We start from the raw sequence: 19,645 nt of genomic DNA, 5'->3' as shown, positions 1-19,645 counted from the left end.
GCCCTGTAGTTCTACAACCAAACAAAAGGCCAACAAGCTTCCCTACAATAGCTCAAATGCAGAACTTATTCGGAGCTGAAAGAAAATCCAGCAATGCGAAACACATTTTGAAATATGCCAATGTGGTAAGGTTGTGAAGGCGGTGGGAGTTTTGTACTTGTAGTGCAATTTACTTTATCTAGATGGTTTATTTTCAAGACAGAGGATGGGACATTTATATATTTTAAAAACCCTGTGAAAACAACTCTAAAATGAACACACTGCAGGCATTGCAAATGTTCTGCAATATGAACTTATATTGTACTGTAGCCCTAACACAAGGGAACATATTTTATTTCAAAAGTAAACCAAGCACACACGGAAGTTGGGGAATGAGTTCTGGCTACCACCAGCACCCCATCGCAACAGCTGCCACTTTAGGAATCCACCTATTCATGGATCTCCTGCCTGCTTCTCCAGGACCAGCAGCAATGTTTCTTCATGAAAGTGCCCAGGCTGACAAGTGTGCCCATGCAGGGTGCCTTTTTGTCACCTCCCTCAGAGATGGCAGACCGCCCCCTGCTCCCCTTCCTACACCCCTGTGCCCATGCACATTAATATAAGAAAACATGGCAGCCAGCTCTGTAGCACCCATAACCAGCATGAGCCGAAAAAGGACTGACAGGAAGAAATAGGGAGAGCGGTTCAGTGGGTGCGCTATGGGGCCTGTGAGTTGCCCGACTGAGATATAGGAAAACAAAACAAAAAATAATCAACTGAATGGTGTACATCCCCTGTATGTGGACATTTGCTGTGGCATCTACCTGCCTATAATAGTAATATCCTTACTGCTCTCTTGCCTCTTGTGTGCTCTAACTACAACTGGATGCCATTTCATGGCTGCTGCTGTAATCATGCAGCAAAACTGGGGTTATGCTTTCAGCACAGTATCCAGTGCATCCACCCAATTCCAGAGAATGCTTGCTACTTATTGTATGTCCCATTCCCAGCATTCAGTGGGAAAATTAATGCACTTATGGAGTCAGAAGAGCACCACCAGACACAAAACAGGGACGTATCAGTACATTTTGGAGTATCCCCAAGGTTGGCAGAAGTACCAAAAAACAAAACAAAACAAAAAAACAGAACAGCAAAATGAGGACTGACTTGGGGGAAGGAGAAAAAGACACTGAAACCTAGGTAGGAGAAGGAATGGAAAATAAAATAAATGTGTTGATAAAAATGTGTAGAGAAGCCTCTCATTGTCTAGATGGGTCATTTCCTGGTGCACAATATGAATCCATTTTTAAATTTACCCAGGGATACAAGTAAGAAACCAATAGAGAAAACAAAAAAAAATACAGTTTAGCTTTCTAATCACAGCAAATATATAATTACATTTTTAGACTGCATTGCTCAGCATTTTATTTCAGGGTTTTGACTGGATTTTTATTGACGGCATGTATTTCGTTTTACTTTCTGCTGTAGTCTTTTGATTTTATAACTTCTACTTTGTAAAACTACTTAGAAGCTTTTAAATATATATATATTAGACAGTCTATAAATTGGTTAAACAAACAAATGGCACACCAGATTCGCCTGAAATTTGTACAAAACCAAAGCTGCTAAGCAATGTCAGTGTTTACAGTCCACTACAGGATTTTATACAATTATATTTCTTGGCAAAGAAGGTATTATATGTGCTATTAAGTACACAAAATTATCTGGAATCGATAACATTCCTAATCAAGACAATCTCACTAAGGATTTTATAGTTTTCCTCCGAGTTCTTTTTTTCAGACTGGGAAGCGAGACCAGAGGACAGTGAAACCTGGGCCCGAGCTGGATCCACCCACAGTTTGAAAAATGGGAAACAAACTTAAAACTGCTCACGAAAAGCCTTCCAAGCATACACTTTCTCAAATGAGTATGCCAAACAAAGCCACCTGAAAAGGTTTGGTCCATATTGTTCATATTTTCTCATCAGGGAAATATTTGTAAAGTCTCCAAGAAAGAAACAGCCTTTCTCTCAGCCTAACTCAGGGCGGGTTCAAGCACAGAGCATCTAATGATGACTTGCACATGTTAAGAATACTGTTGGGGGCGGGAGGAAGAGACAGAAATGTAGATCCATCACTATACAAGCAGATCCCTTCTCTGAGATTGCTTCAGAAACAAGACTCTTCAGTGCAGTCACATGCTTGAATCAGCATAGGGCTGGAGCAACAGCAACACTCTTTTAGAAAGGGGGAGCTATGTTAGTCTATCAGAGCAAAAATGAAGTCTCATGGCGCCTTAAAGATGTAACAGACGTGAGAGTCCAGCTCCTCAGATGCGTGAAGTAATAGTCTCAGTTGGCAATGAGTGCAAAGAAGAAACAAACAAGAGACCGGAGGGAAACAAGATGCAAAAAAGACAGACTATGGCAGGGTGTCCCCTCCCCCATATTATATTAGCTTAGCAATGCCAAAATGCTTTATGAATATTGGTTATTTTTCACACATTTAAACTTTATGTAATTGTCCATGTATTTTTTCAAATTCTTTTCCCTCTGATCTCACTGTCTACTTTTTTCACTCTCTGATTCCCTTAGGTATACATATACCTGCAATGCCAACCAAGGATAACATTTCCTCCATCTGATGAAATGCATTCGAGTGCCATAATATATTTATTGTCATTAACATCCCTTTCTGTTAAAAGCAAACAAACCCACAGTGCTGAAAATCTGCTGGAGCCAACTTAGGGAGCAGAGCTCTTACTTTGACTTCAAACAACTGTTGAGGAGGATAACTGGCCAAAAGTATTGTAGGAAGCACGATTATGACTTTTGCCCATTGCCTGAAACTACTGGTGCTAAACTTCCTTGATTCTCATCAGCCAGGGATAGACACAGAGTTACTGGAAGAGGGAAAGGAATGGCCTGGGTTTCTCACTTCACAGGCTCTGGGTGTGCATTCAGAGCATCTTTTCAGCACTGCTAGAGGCATTAATACAGCAACAGAACATCTTTACTACCTGAAAATATGGAGCAACTTACCTTCTGCACAATTAATCCTAATAGGGTTCAGTGCTCCTTTGAAAGAGGTTCAGGGGCCAGGACAGGGAGACCTTGGAGAGGAATGACACTTGGATTTACTTGTGTGAACTGTTCTTTTTGACAGCCTGGGTGCAAAATGCCTATTGCACACAGATTTATTCTCTTTGCAGCACTTATTTATAACTACAATGACAGAAACGAATTCAATATTGAGAGAATCAAGGAAGTTTTGCCCAGTATGTTTGCTTGAACCTGCTAGAGCTGTACATTTTTAAGCACAGTCCTTGCCAAAAGCAAAGGTTTGGGTTCTGTCAGGTACTTAAGCCATGTTGCACAGACTAAGAACTTGGCATGACTTAGCCCTGCTAGACCTCAAATACAACAAAAACACTCAAAAACCACTAACAGTGCTTCCTCTGTATACTGGAAGAATAAGAGCCTACTGGCACACGGTGGGCATCATTCCTACAGAGCTAGAAGCTCTCAAGAGCAAGGTAACATTGCATTCAGGGACAACAAAATGCCATCGTTCTGGAGAGTCACTGAGTTGCTAACAGCATTCCTCCTTTTCTTATAGGACTTACCTAAAGTTTGGCATGATTTTCCAAACAACATAAAACAATGATTCAGGGCTGAACGCTGTTTGACTCCCTTGCCACAAAGCACACAGAGTCTTCCGAAACTCTTCTACCAATGAACTGTGGAAGAAAATTGAAAAGTTTTTAATAGAAGCATTGCCACTCAACCCCACCCCCACTCACCATGGCCCCCTCCACCTTTCCCCCTTTTCTTCCTAATGTAACACTAATGTCTCAACAAATGAAACTGATCTGTAGAAAAGGTAACTTGAAAAAAGACATTGCACATACTTTTGTAAACCAAGAAATCTTTAATAAAAATGTTTTAAATGGGTTAAAAAACACCTGATGGTATTGTAATCAATCTGTAACATGGCTCCTTACATTTTCTATTGATTAGGTCATTCCCCCCCTGTAAAGTGTGCACTGTCTATCCATATTAATTCTCCTAATTTTAATAGACTCGATAGATGGCCATAAAAAGTGTTTTCCTTTCCAGCAGATTTTTATATTTCTCCCAAACTCTATACAGATTATTCCTAAGAATATGGTTCATAAAACTTTTATAAATTTTCACCTTCCCATACTAAAAACATGCATGCCAGCCGAATTTTAAGTCATGACCTACAAACAAAGTAGTGTTATTCTCAATTCACAGATGGAAAATTGAGACTACGAATGTGATTTGCCTGAGGCTTTTCAGGGCTCAAATCTCTTCTGGAGAGAAAGTTAGCTGTATCATGTTTAGCTGAATGTAGGGCTTTCCTGACCATCTCAGGTTACTGGGTAGAACGGGGAATTTTCAATCAGATGGCAAGAGAGAGAGAGACCACATCTATAGACACCACTTTCTGCTCCTCAGTGGTGAGGGCAGCAGCTCACATTTCCTGGCACTGTGGGAAGACATTCCTAACCCCACAGAGATTATTAGACTCCTCTAAAACCATTCATGATAGCTGTGGATTACATGAATTTCTTCTTGTAATCCAATCCAAATAACTTTATTGTTCTAGCCATTGGCCATAACAAATCTGAATCAAAAATAAATACACAAATAAAAGGATGCTTCACCATAAATAATAGTCTCTGTTTAGATCTCTCTGTTGCCCTTACAGTTCAATGCTATATTGTCCAGGGTCTTCTTTCTGCTCTTTTTGGCCACCAGAGCAAAAAGGCAACTTTGCGAGTCACTGAAGTGTTTGCATCACTAAGAAGCTGTAGAAGGGAGAGACAGCTTTCTTGTACAGGTGGTTGGGTGAGAAATCGCCTCCTAGGACCAGTGTATAGCGGGCAATATAGTAAATAGTGCAAGATGTTGTCCACCTGCAGAAGTGATTCTTAGTGAGGCTGGCCGGAGATTCAGCAGGGGACTGGCTCTAAAAGGGACTGTTTTTAGAAGGGGGAACCAGGGAAAACATTTAGAGGATTTGATCACTTGCAGATTGCGTAGTGATTCTGTCCAATGACACCAATCCCTTAATTGACGTTTGTCTGTGGATATAATCTCCTCTAGCTCATGTAAATAATAAGAATTCAAGTTACATTGGTTGTTAGATTTCCACCATTGGCTGTTCTCCAATTCCACATAGTACAAGGCTGGCAAGCGCTCGCATGGCATGGAGGAGTTTTTTCAGGTAATTAAATCTGGTACAGTCTTGCACTTAACTTTGTCCATCCAGCTTCTGTACATAAGAGTGCAACTGCTGTTCCCTTGAGCAGGGAAATTAATCTCTTGAGAAATTGGTTTTGTGCCGTTTCTAACCCCTTAATAGCACTCACACCCTCACCCCAGTTTTTGACTCCATAAAGCATTTGAGGGATTCACTTTACTGCCAAATACTTTCAGCGTGGGATCAAACTGTTTCCTGCCCTTTATGAAGTAAAACTTATTCAGAGCCCTGGTCACTCTCTACGTTCTGATTTTCATCACCTTGGTGTGCCACCTCCAAGTCACTGTTTCACTGAAAAAGACTCCACTATATTTGAAAACACAGGTTTGCTCTAGTTCATGGTGCTCAAGGGTCCATTTATATCGGGTGTGAGGGTGATCTGGCTAAGACATCTGTCACCCCATTGATTGCCAGGCTTGACTCGGTTGTTCTGGTTGGCTAGGCAGGTGTCCCTCACCACTCCATGTGCGTCCCTCCCGAAACTGCACACCCAGTGGAAGAGGATGACCATCCCAGATAGAAGAAGCGTACCGTTCTTCTTGTAATTTGCCCTTAAATCTTTCCACCACAGCTAGATTAATCTGCATGAGAAGGGTTCTCTTTTTGCTGGTTTGGGTTGAATTTCCAGTGCCAAGAATTCACAGTGAACCATCTTCCTCTCCAAGGGTGCCAACTCCTGGGGACCCAATCCTTTTGGGCACCCCAATATTTTTTGGGGGTGCCCCCCAATGTTCTGAAAAATCAAGGCCAAGCACGGCGTGCCTTCAGTGGCCAGCTCCTTCTCCTCCTGCTGCCACACGAGGGGAAGGAGAGGAGAAGCAGCTCCGAGACGGTGGTGGCAGAAGGAGGAGGAGTCAGCAGCCATTGATGCCGTGTTGCCGCCGCATTCCTACCTCCTCCAGCATCATGAATCGATCCCACACACAACCTTGGCCCACCATCTCCCTCACAAGTTGGCACCTCTGTTGCTCCCCCTTGCTCCATGTTATGGGTTTTGTTTTTTTCCTATATTTAACTAGCCACCCAATCCCATATGTTCTCTGAGAAGTCCACCATCTAGAAGATCTCTGTGTTCTTTTTTGAAACTCCACATAAATGGCTTGTCATGTGTCCCAAATTCAAATTAGATGCTGATACAAGTTTTTGGCTCTTGAGTGAAATCATGCACTTGATCACAAAGGGTTCCCCTTCCTATACATGCAGGTAGCAGAATTAACAGTGCCAATTTCACAGGGCAGCAACACCATGAACTGTATTCTATACAACAGAAAAAAACAACAACCAAGAGTATAAATAACTGATGAGGATATAGACTGCTCACTGGGTCTGGAGGTGGGCAAGGTTTGGGGCCTGGCGCACGGCCCCGCCATCCTCCCAAAGCCACGCCGCTCCACCCCTTGGTCACCACAGTACTTGCTGGGTTTCCGCCAAATTCAAATTTGCCCTATCTGCAGCGGCTTGGGGGGCAGGGGAGGGAGGAGGAGAGGACTGCATCTGAGCAGTCCAAAAGTAGAAAAGGGGATCGGAACTGATACCAGCAGTGAGTTGTCCCCAGAGCATCATCGGAAGAAGACTAAGAAGACACAGCGAGAGGAGCGTCATGGAACAATTGGGTAAAAGCACTGGAGTCAGAGGAGACCCCCAAGTGCAGAGGAGCACTGGCAGCAAGGCACAGCTCATCCGAGCCAAGCACTGGAGTCAGCTGAAGTTCCCAGGTGTGGCGGAGCACCGGAGTCCTTTAACCCTTGGAAGGGTTGGAAGTGCACAGGGACACGCCAGCGCTTTAGCCCGCAGTTGGTCACATTTTCGGAGGAGCGCCCAGGCAACAGGCCCGATCGCTGGAGTTGCCCCTCTCAAGCTTTGCTGCTCGCACGTGGCGGGCACCATTTTGCGTGCATGTGGCCACACTGCGGGATCTTGGGGGGGGGGTAAGTACAGCACCATATTATGACTAGTGCTTTCTGTAATGCCAGCAGTAGGTCTGCCCCAGTTGTGGAAGCACTTGTGCCCGATTCTCAAAATGCTCCATCTGTGTGGCTGCCTGTAGATCTCAGATTTGGAATTTCAGGGTTTACATTTTGTCTGCCGTGTTTTGAAGCAGCATCTCATGGGACTCTTAAGGCACTGGATGCACGTATGGTTGGTAACGCCTGATTCTCAGCATGAGTGGGGTTTGCATGTATTTATTAGTATATTGGGTCTATAGGTGAAGTTCACGTGAGCCTTTTAAGAAATGCTGGGGCCTTTAAGACATGGGATGCATGCGTAGTTAAAACGTTTGCGTTTAAGCGTGACTAGGGCCTGCATGAGTTTATGCGCTGGTATAGAAGGCGCTCCCTTTAGTCAGCATAGCTCACTGGCCAAAGCCAGGTGTGCTGATTTATTCCCTGCATGGGGCTTGGGACTTGGAGCAGTAGCAGATCCCTGGATGGTGATAGCACATGTGGCTGGATAGCTCAGTCAGCATCGTATGAGACTCTTAATCTCAGGGTTGTGGGTTCAAGTCCCACATTGGGCAAAAAGTTGTTTCCTGCATAGCAGGGGATTAGACTAGATGACCCTTGTGGTCCCTTCCAATTCTACAATTCTAGGATCCTTTGCAAGATGCAGGTGGAACAACCATATGGAACAACCACACACACCAGCATTACAGGCTGGATAGCTCAGTGGTTAGAGCATGGTACTTATTATGCCAATACACAGGGTATTACTGATACCCACATAGTATAACGTCTCACTTCCTGTGCTACAAGTGGAAATAGCTTAGTAGTTAGGGCGTGATGCTGTTAATGCCAAGGCTGCAGGTTCTGATCCCCATTTTGATCAGCAGCACATATTCTTGTGTGCTGGGTGGTTGAGCTAGATGATCCGGGGTCCCTTCCAACTCTATAGTTTTATGGAAGGATACAGATAAACACTATGTGTGCTGTTTGTGTATATATATATATATATATATATGTGTAGGTATACACGCTGTGTTTAGACTTACATGCTGTTATCCCCTTGGCTTCGAGTATGGTAAGTTCTCCGGCCTGCAGTCTTCCCATTCCGAAGCTCCACAGCCGGCAATTCTTTGAAGTAGCAACAGAACTGCTGAATGTTACTGTTGAAAGAAAGAGATGTGAACCAGAAATATGTACCAAGAGGGACAGAAAAGAAACCAAAGGATTTAACTGTTTTCTTTGTAACCCAGCAATGAATAGCTGTAGGGCAGCTATAAAGCGCGCACACAGATGTAACTTGAACATTCTACAATTGCCTCTCAAATACCTGCATGTTAACACACTTGAAATTAAACTGCACAGTAAGAGGTCGGTCTTACGGATCCTCTTTTCAAACATCACAGGAAGTTTTATTTGCAAATATATTACAGGGTTTTGTCAGTTTTAGATATGCCACTGGTGGGAATGCAAACTGACATAAATGGAGCTGCAAAACTTGCTCTTATGGGTGTAGAGAGACCCTGCAGATGCACATATTTTAGCCTCAGTGAAATGTCCTACTCTCTCAATACATCACAGGGTGCACAATAACACTTAGCCTAGAAGCCAATTACAGAAGTGGGATTTTTAAAAATAAAGCAATGAGTACCTGAGTGACTGAAGAATCGCATTCATGAAACATGTGTTACCCAGATTCCGAAGGCCTGTAGCACACAGGGCTGTGGTGCTTCCCTGTGAACCAGAGACATCAAGGCAAACAAGTCATCTTACAATAGGCTATACATCATCTTCCAGCCACCTGCTTTCTTTGAAACAGAGGGCTACATGCCTACATCAAGTTTTAAAAGTATTACATATAAATACTGTCATCCAATGAGAGTATGCCACACAGAATTCAGAACACACAGAAGGATAGATTCGAGCCAAACCCACAAAGCTTTAACACAGCTTGTGAAAGGACTGTCACAAATTGCACAAGTGGAACAGCTGTGTGCCCACCAGGGGAACAAAGCACCCAAATTTTCACACCTAATTCTGGCTGGGCGGAGACCACCAGTGACCCAGATAATAAATAAATAAGATAATACATAATATAATAAATTAATAATAATACTTCTCTCATTAGGTCGACTTTGCAAGCAAAATAGTATTTATTATTTATTAATATTTTCGATTCTGCATGTAACGTTGAGAGCAGGTTGAGAGCAGGATATGCTGTTCAAGGTCACATGGGGGAGCTTTAAGCTAAAAGCATGGAATTATTTTATTTGTTATTTGTCTTGTCATTTGATCTCTTAGCTAGCTTGGGTTCCTTTAGGAAATTATGCAGGGCAGAATTTTAGAATGAATGAGTGAATAGATGCTGAACCCAGCTTTCCTCCAGGCCGTGTCTGGGAAACTTGCAGCCAAGTTGCAACCAGTCCAAAGGGCTCTCCAGGCCTTATCAGACACCACAGCCTGCTCTAGCCTCCCTGAGCAGGCAGAGGCACAGTGCCCAATTGCACAGGCAAGTGCAAGGCCCAGCAAAGAAGCCACGGCAGCGACAGCAGCAGTGAGAAGATACTGTAATGGTTCTTGCATTCCCTTCTCCTTATCAGCAGGATCAGATGCACTTGGTGTTTCTACTGGTTTTGCAAGCAGCTGGGACAAGAAAGCTGTTCCCTCTTTTCTCCGTGACTAGCAAGAAGGAGGCAGTGCATGAAGGATTTCATCTGCCCTGTTTGGGCAAGTATGAGCACCAGCAAAGACATGAAGACTGCCACAGTTCTACTCTAGCCTGCAGCATTAAGAAATCTTGGAGAGGGAGGGAGGGAGGGAGGGAGACTTTTAAAAAGACCCCCACAGGTCGTTAATTCACAAGAAAAAAATCAACTGGGGTCTCTGTTAATCGACTGGCCACCTGGTGAGTCAATGACCTTTGATAGAAAAAAGATTGTCATCCTTGTCTCCACATGCCCAGAACAGAATGGTAGCTCAAGATCAGGTACCCTAAAGAATAAGACTTGCTTCAAATTAAAAATATTTTGGGCAGTCAGAATAGCGACCTCTTTGGAGGCTTTGGTATTTAAAACTAGATAAGGTAATGAGCCTATTTCAATACACAATTGTGTTTGCACCACCAACACTGGAGTGTCACTCAAGAACCAGCAGGCAAGAGTATATTAGAAAGGTATGCTAACAGCCCAAGACATTTACTAAATGAGCTCCACTGATTAATGAAATCTGCTCCAAAATTATGTTGTACCTACATTTATTTTTAACAATTTGCTGTTTAGGGAAGAGTCTTCCAGAAGTTTTCTTTTCCTCTGTCGGTCTGCCGCAAAAGCTGAACTGTAGTAATGAATAAATTGGTTAAGACATATTAAGAAATCTAAAGAAAACATACCAAAGATAATCTTGGTCACAATGTCTTGACAACTGCATAGTCACATTTGCAATGATTCCTTTACATACAACAGTGAGACTGATCATTGGTTATAGAAGTTATAATACAAAATAGTCATCTTAAAATAATTTCAGAGCACACACTCAAATCTATTCTATTTTCAATAGCATGCAATTATAAAATACCCAAATTAATCTGATTAGGTTATGCTACAGCAGACACCCTTGAGCATGCCCTAATTAGAACTAAAATTTATTATCTAAAATAACGAACTCCACTTTCTTGATCAAAGGTTACTTGGTAGAGTATCCCCACAAGAGTCCATCTCTGCTCATACAAGCATTGTTCTAAACATGAAACTTAAGCTTGCCAAAGTAGAGAACTGAAAGTATGCTACATCTGGAACCAACAGACTTCCATCAATGGACTCCAGGCCAGCAGCAGGCTGTTGCAGTTTAAGCCCATTGTGGTGACAGGTGTTTGGCACCACTAATGCAGCACAGGGGAGGGCCAACCCACGTATGGATACAGTACACCAGGAAGTTCTGCTATGCAAGTCTCACAGAAATAAACAGCAACTATACAAAACCACAGTGTGCTCTTGCACAGCTCCTATTTATTACAGTGAAGCCTACACAGGAGAATTTCCCAGTGGATTTTGTTCCATGTCAATTAGTGTGCCTCTAGATTTTCAGCATGCACCCATGCTGTCCTTTCACATACAAAGGACAAACTACTAATAAGGAATGGCATCACAATGCTAAACGAGCAACATCCACTTTCAGAAAGACACATATAAGTATATAGCTTACTTTTCCAAATTTTGGAGGTGCTCTCGGACTTTCTGTACCAGGCCAAGCTTGGTATCATTGACTACGAAGTCATCACACCGATAACTGCAGTAAGAACACATTAATCAGCAAATGGACAGACTTTAGCACAGCCATACCACCATGAGACTTATGTTGAGCAAATATGGGTTTCTTGAACTAAACAGCAAAAAGTTAGGTGCTAAGAGAACTAAAATGCAAACTGTATTCACCACCTCCTTTCAGATGAAGAGGTACAGAGGTCTTGCCCTTATGATCTAAGCAGACTGCATTGAAAAAGGAAGCAAGCAAGTGGGTCCTACAGGGGAGGGGGGAGATGTAGCCTCACCCGCATAGCAGAAGTAGTTTTCCTATTCACAGTTCCTATCAGCCAGCTGTGCCCACTTCCATGATACAATAAGCTGCATGGAGATCAAGAAGGCACTCTTCCATTCCCCATCCCTGTTTGCCATATGACTAGGCTATTTAGGGATTGTTGTGGGGGCTTCCCCTTAGATTTGGGGGTTTCTTTGGGGGGGAAGCTCCCTCAAGCATGCCAATACTTTCAACACTCACTACCAGAATTTGTTACAGTCATACCTCGGGTTCAAGTAGCTTCGGGTTGAGCATTTTCGGGTTGCATTCTGTGGTGACCGGGAAGTAACGGAGTGCGTTACTTCCGGGTTTCACCGCTCACACGTGCAGACACTCAAAATGCCGCCACGCGCATGCGCGGAAGTGGTGAATCGTGACCCGCGCATGCACAGACACGCGTTCGCTTCAGGGTGAGAACAGGGCTCCGGAACGGATCCCGTTCGCATCCAGAGGTACGACTGTATTAAGAAGATCAATACAAGTTCAAAGTATGTATTTCCTCTTAACTAAAAGTGACTGCTCCAAGGGTGGATCCAATTTGGTCCTCAATGACATTTTCCTCAAACCACACATCCCTGCCTATCAGAGGACATCACTGATAATGTCAGTGGATGAGAGAGAGGATAGGGTTTAATCCTACACTGGCTGTGTGCAGTGTTAGAAACTGAGATATGAAAGCTAGGAGCTAAACAGCACCTTAAGCCTATGTTATGGGCGCAACAATGGAATGTCTAGGCACACTTTTTAAATAACAAGAATACGAAGTTGAAAATGAACGAACTACAACTAAAATATTATGTTCATTTTTCAAATGGTCTATTCCTTCTCCTGCCCCTACTTAAGAGGGTCTCTTCTCCAGTCTTCAGAAAGTAGCTGGAAGTGGGGAGGCAGAAAAAGGTCCTCCTTTCCTTCTACTCTGCAATTTTAATCTGAAATTTTAGGCACAGTACTGCGCCCAGAGCTCAGAAACTGCTCACACTAATTAAATTCCCTGTTGCAAAATGCACCTAGAACAATGAAGTTTCGAACACTCGCTGTTTGATCCTGTTTCCAGCAGGGAACAAGATCCTGCAAGATCCTGCAGCCAAACCAGCAGGATTTAATCCTGCCTATCAGCCCGCAGGAGTTACTTCAATGAGGCTTTTCCAAAGGCTTTAAGACAGCTCTTCTGCTCCTATTTGCTCAGACAGCAGTGACTGTCTTAAAGTGGCTTGCCAAACTACTTTCTGAAGTTGTCTCTCTCCCCACCTTTACGCATCACTAGAGAGATCTTTACAGGAGGGGAAACTGCTTCATAGAGCCTCTTGGCTGCAGGTTTACATAACTTAAGAACATAGGAAAAGCCTTCTGGAATAGGCCAATGTCCCCACCAGTCCAGCATTCTGTTCTCACAGTGGACAAGCAGCAGCATTTTTGAAGAAGAAAATGTTTGAAGCTGCACTCTCACAATCAGGGCTTCAAAGGGAAGCATCACTCACCTGTCAACTTTGGACCACCAGGATTAGGGGAGATAAAGAACTGGCCCTCCTGGCCAGAAAATGTTTCCCACCCCTGGACTACTCCTACCCTTCAGCAGCTCAAGAGTGCAAAAAAACTCTACTGCTGTCACATTCATAAGCAAGAGGTGCAGTCGTGAACAATCAGTACTGACTCTCAGCCCCATGTAGCAGGCCTGCCCTACAGGCGACACCCAGAGTTGGTAGTACTAAACACAATGGCATGTGCTGCTCAGTATGCTGCCACTTCAACTGATTTCTTTACAACAGAGTACTTCAGTCATTTAAGAGACTTTTTCATTATAAAAAGGGAGGCATCAAGCACTTGTCGGTCAGGAACAATTTTTTAAAAATATAATAGGTATATTTTTAAAACGGAAAAGGTTCTCAACACAAATTCAAGGAAACGTTCCAGTATCTGATATCTCTTTCTGCTTGTTCCTTCCCTGCAGTATTAGCTTATATCAATCCTTACCCTATAATGCCCCTTATGAGATCTCACTACCTGCATGAATCATGATTACATGTTTTGTGGAATTAAGCATCAATTGACAACATTTGTCATCTGCAAAATTCAATCTAATATGACCACAAAAATTTACTTCTGCTTCTGCAGTTTTCCATTCCTTAAATAATAAAAAAAGCCAGAGTGGAGGTCATGTTAAATCTCTTGCAGCAAAAACAGCCAGGCAGCTATATGGTACCTTAAAGACTAACAATTTTTTACTGCATAAACTTTCATGGATTAAAACCGTTGCATCAGATGCATTCAGTGTTATCCTCAGTTACACATATAGTAGACGGAGGTGGAGGTGGAAATCAGTTACAGTGGTACCTCGCAAGACGAATGCCTCGCAAGACGAAAGAGTTTTCCGTTTTTTGAGTCGTTCCGCAAGACGAATTTCCCTATGGGCTTGCTTCGCAAGACGAAATGTCTTGCGACTTCTTGCGAGTTTGTTTCCTTTTTCTTAAAGCCGCTAAGCCGTTAATAGCTGCTAAGCCACTAATAGCCGTGCTTCGCAAGACGAAAAAACAGCAAGACAAAGAGACTCGCGGAACGGATTAATTTCGTCTTGCGAGGCACCACTGTATCTTTGCTTCCAATTCCACATCCACCCCCGGCCACCACTACCATGAGTATACATTTCTGTAAGGCAGGATAAGAATCTGATGGTGTAACTCTAGCCTATGGAAGCTTATGTCAGAATAAATCTGCTAGTCTTGAAGGTACCACAAGAAACTTTATTGCTTTTGCTTTTAAAAAAGGTTAATTGTTTTGTAGCTCAAATTCTAATGGATTGCATATTTAAAGTACAAAACTTTACATATCTCAATACAATATTTTCTCAACATTGGAGCTAAGCATTAACTATTTTAGTGAGATAATGGGATTAGAAATAATACTACATCCACGATCTATATTCCTGCTATTTATTGAGTTTTGGTACAGTGCAGCTATGACTAACCTGCTAACTGCAATTCTGCTTTTGTTTCTGCTTACACTGCTGGCTTCTCTGTGATTATAACACTACCAAGTACATAGCCTTAGCTTCACAGCAGAAAGAGTGATTAAATATAGGAAGGGCCCAACACCTCTGCACACTGTTTCTGCTGGAAAGGGGAACAACCACAACTGCACTGTGTGTTGGAAGCCCTTGAAAATGTCAAGAAATGACTGCAAATCAAACAAGAGCAGATGAAAGTACGACAAATCAGCTACTAAATACAAGGTTCAAAATCCCCTTTAAAGACCTATCTGGAATTCTAAAAACAAAGAAACATTACTGAAATGCTCATCTTGCTGGCCGCCACCACCCTGGCAATAAGGATTAGTTTCAACACCTCCACACACCAATTTGTTTAGAACCAAAAGTTAGGCTGGAATGCATAATGAGCTGGATAAGTGAGATTAAACTGTACTTTTCAGAGAGCTGGAACATTAAAGTTGCATTTTTGCTGTGTCATCAACAGACATTCTCTATGGCTGCTGTACAGCTGTGAACTTATTTCATTGTATATTTTCCTCAAATTCTGAGGCCAAACATGGTTTCAAGGCATGGTATCCTTTCTGTTTTGGTTGGCTTCTAATGGCTATAGTTAAACAGATATGTGGTATTTTAATCCAGTATAATACTTCCCTGAAGGTTACAAAGCAAGCCATATGAATGAAGACAGACTGAGTTAACTGGGTATGTTTAGCTTACTAAGTGGAGCATAGGTAGCCTCAAGGGAGGCGAGTGGGATGGGAAGAGGACAGCTGCTTTTAACTCACAAGTCAGGCTTATAACATCTCACTGACAACATGAGAGGAAAAGGCCCAAGAATGCTGCTATATATAGCATGTTGGCAACACTGTCATACCCACAAAGGGTTGACTGCTATCAGCATGACCCATAACTACACAATCTGCCCCCCACCATGTAAGGAAGATATACACATTACCCAAAGAGTGGAAGCAGTCCAAGAACCACACCAATCCTATGCAAATTAGGCTTTCACCAAAAAGGGGGGGGCAGTTTGGATAGCAATCACACTGCCATAAAATTTGGACATGTGAAGATTCAGGACAGCTATGTATGCAAGCATACATGCACTCATGTAAGAGATAGACCTCAAACCAAACTTGACAAAGACCTGATTGAGATTGGAACATGACACTGGCTCTCCTCACACATTCATAATGCTGATTTACAAGTCTAGAAGACGCCTCCAATGAGGATGCTCCGTCTCAGATTTCTGGGTTTTGTCCTTCAAGACAAAATTGCAAACTTCGATTGAAACACCGATTTGAACTGAGGTAGTGTTTCTCCTTGAATTATTTCTTAAATTAACTCTACAGTGGTTTGCAAAAAAAATCCTTCTTTCAGTTGGCCTTTGGCTTTATACAGTGGTGCCCCTCAAGACGAAAAACTCACTAGACAAAAGGGTTTTCCGTTTTTGCGGTGCTTCGCTAGACGAATTTCCCTATGGGCTTGCTTCGCAAGACGAAAACGTCTTGCGCTTTTTTTTTAAAGCCGCTTGAAGACCGTGCTTCGCAAGACGAAAAACATTGCAAGACGAAAAGACTCGCGGAAAGAATTCTTTTCGTCTTGCGAGGCACCACTGTATATCTCTTCTGCAAAGGGGTGAGAAAATTGAAATGAACTGGGCAAAAGGTTATTCCATACAGGTGAAGGTTGCTGCTTTCATTATTTACCCCAAACCCTCAAGATAAGATAGGATGAACATAGAAATAAAAAACAAGGAAACTGTTCAACTTGTATAGCGTAGTGGTTAAGAAAATCAGTTGTAAGCTAGGAAGTCCCAAGTTCAGTTCTTACCACCACAGGGCCTGAGATAAACCACCATCTCAGTGTACACCTACCAGCTGCTATATTGGGATAATTCTGGCCTATCTCGTAGGACTGTTGAAGGTATTGCCAAGATAATGTGAAGCACTCTCAACAGGCATAAAGCATAAAATATAAACTACAACTACTAACTGATGATATGCCTTAAAAAACCTTACCAGTATGTACTGTAACTACTGCAATCCATGCACACTGTGTGTTGAATCTTCTCTTGCTTTTCTGTTTTCTTGTGATTAGCTAATGAAACTTGGGCCTCTTCATAATGTTTCTTTGCATGCCCATTCACATATCTGAAAAGAAGAGGGGAAAGATAGCAAGTTCTCAAGAGCGTCCTTTTCCAAGATAATGCCTAGCGCATCTCAAACAAGCATACTGTATGAACAACTGCAGCAGTATCAACTAGGTTGGGCTGTTGATTCTTAAATTACTTGGCAGATTTTAAGTGCACATACCCAGTAGGTTTTGGAAGTCTTCCAACAGAATAAGCATACATTCACCTTTGTACATTTTTAACAGCCTTTTTATGGTTTCAGTCCAATAAAAAACATCAGAAACTCTCAGATAAGAGACTTTTGAAAAAAATACTGCCCAGATTACCTGTCATTTTAATTGAAGAGAAACACTCTAAGTCTTCTCATTCTAAAACATGTTTTACCTAAATACGCTTTCAGGATGGGTCAAATGTAGATATACCCACCTTCCACAGTGGACACTTGAACAAGTCAGGCAGATCCAAGGACTTTTATTAGATCGGCACACTGTTAAGCATGAAAAAATAGAGAAGTTGAGTTAAACAGACTGTGTGGTGCGGTCACATAAGCCAGTTTTTTGAGTTACAAATATCTCTTTTTCAGAAATATGAAATACAACACTTCTCACAATGATGTTTATACAACATCAACTGGTTGGTAGTAGGTAACTCCTGTAAACTATAGAGAAGGAAGTTGACAGAATAAAGGTGGACAGTATATGAGAGTTGGAGAATGGGTGGGTTATTTTAAAATGTAAACATATATTTTCCATCAGTATATTTCTCACAATCATATGTTCTACATTTTACTTACCTGCATCATAATATGAACACTTGTTTTCTGACATGATCCTGAACTGATCTACTGTACTTTATATGTGTTAGAAACTCAGGTATATAAAGCTAATCACCAAATGGCACCTTAAATGGTTACAGTTGCCACAACAGAATGTCTAGGTGCCATTTTTTTTGCAGCGAAATTTATATCATCATCATCATCATCATCATCATCTGTATACAGCTTTATATTTTAAATAAAAAATCTCAAAGCAGTGTACACATTAAAACATCAAACAATCCAGAATTTTAAAAAAATCAAGCCTCAAGGAAAATATTTCAGATCCTTTTCTCTTAGTGGCATTTTGCTTTCCCCATATTTATTTACCCCATAAGTACAGTCATACCTCGGAAGTCAGACGGAATCTGTTCTGGAAGTCCATTCAACTTCCAAAGCGTTCGGAAAGCGTGGCTTGAAACCCCATCGGACATTCGGGTTCCATTCCAAAGAACGTTCGCAAACAGGAACATTCAGTTCAGAAGCCAAAACGTCCGAGTACCAAGGCGTGCGACAACCAAGGTACGACTGTACTCTAGGAAGTCAGTGTGGTGTAGTGGTTAAACTCTTGGACCAGGACCTGGGAGACCAGGGTTCAAATACCCAGAGTCATGAAGCTCATTGGGTGACCTTGGGTCAGTCACAGCCTCTTAACCTGCCTCACAGGGTAACTGAGGAGTGGATGAATCATGTGCTCCTTGGAGATAAGGGTGGGATATAAATGCAATAAATATGCTATTCTGCTTACCTACTTAAGAAAGCTGGAGGGGTCAACCAGATGGAGATGTCAGTCACCAACCTGGCATCCAGAGATCTCCATGTTGTCACAATTGGATCCATGCCAGTCACAAAATGCGCCTGGCAAATTTCGAACACTAGTTAAACTGGATATTAAATCTTTACTGGTCTGAACCAGAACCAAACTGGAACATCTACAATCAGCAACTGAACCAGAACCAAACTAAAAAATTGAATGCTTTCACTTGTTTATTATAAAATCCTGTTATGTGAAGCAGTGGCGTAGCGTGGGTTGTCAGCACCAGGGGCAAGGCAAGTAATTTGCGCCCCCTAACCCGTGGATTTGCGCCCCCTAACCTTAACCCCCACATGTTGCGCCCGGTGCGGCCGGCCCCCCCTGCACCCCCCACGCTACGCCACTGATGTGAAGCACTGAGGTGCAGTTGGCATGATGCACTTCACTTATAAGTGTGATTAGAACCAACTTCCAATATATTGGAAAGAAAACAGAAACCAAAGCAAGCAAGCCATATGGTAAAGATCGGATGCCATACATTTCTAAAGAGGGCAGTCTGTTCTGCAGTGATTGGGATAGGGATTAGGGGGTAGTCAGCAAGGATTTTCCACTCCTGCTTTGATTGATTTGAAGATCTGAGTCACTCACTTTCCTGATGTACTAAGTACATTAGAAAGGAAGAAACAGCTTATTTTGCACTAGTCACAATCTCCAATTTAACTCCAAAGCCAATCCATGAGGATCGCAATACAGTTGCCATCACTTGCGATTCTGAAATCACAAATTACAATTACTAATTTTGAGTCTGAGGAAAAGGTCAGCGACTTCCTTCACAGATAAAACAGTGGTTTCCAATTAGCTAATTATTGAGGATCCTCTATTTTTCAAAAGCTAAGCCAGAGACCCCTTACTTTTGAAACGTTTGATAACTCTATGGTAGCTGCCTGTGCAAAGCAATTTTTTAAAGAATATGTGGGTAGCTCCTAATAAGCAAAGATTTTAAGTATGCTAAAAAGACCATAAATTTGTGATATTTCCACACAAAAATGGCAAATATTTAGTTGGGGAGAGACAAATTAGATTTTCTTAATGTCTAGTACATGCGAACAAATTCTGACATTTCTAGCAGCTTCTAAACTCCTCCTCTTCCTTCTTCTTCTTCTTCTTCTTCTTCTTCTTCT

The 19,645-nt window shown here is 42.3% G+C and overlaps 1 protein-coding gene across 3 annotated transcripts in view; it reads right to left on the bottom strand.

The window, feature by feature from the left end:
- The window catches only part of USP3 (ubiquitin specific peptidase 3), a 43,567-nt gene that overhangs the window by 7,959 nt on the left and 15,963 nt on the right, over positions 1-19,645 (bottom strand). For 2 of the 3 annotated variants that reach the window (XM_082198080.1, XM_082198082.1), the window contains exons 2-8: positions 17,323-17,383; positions 16,784-16,915; positions 11,408-11,491; positions 10,459-10,540; positions 8,859-8,941; positions 8,257-8,370; positions 3,604-3,717 (exon numbers count right to left, since the gene is read on the bottom strand). In XM_082198080.1, the coding sequence (XP_082054206.1) occupies positions 3,604-3,717; positions 8,257-8,370; positions 8,859-8,941; positions 10,459-10,540; positions 11,408-11,491; positions 16,784-16,915; positions 17,323-17,383 (670 nt within the window). Of the gene's footprint in view, positions 1-3,603; positions 3,718-8,256; positions 8,371-8,858; positions 8,942-10,458; positions 10,541-11,407; positions 11,492-16,783; positions 16,916-17,322; positions 17,384-17,689; positions 17,793-19,645 lie in introns of those variants that run through there. The other variant, XM_082198081.1, reaches the window with a different exon arrangement.

Source organism: Podarcis vaucheri, assembly GCF_965113315.1.
Source record: "Podarcis vaucheri genome assembly, chromosome: 14".
NCBI lineage: Eukaryota > Metazoa > Chordata > Lepidosauria > Squamata > Lacertidae > Podarcis > Podarcis vaucheri.
The sequence above is the reverse complement of the archived record's forward strand: the minus strand, read 5'-3'. Positions and strand labels throughout refer to the sequence as shown.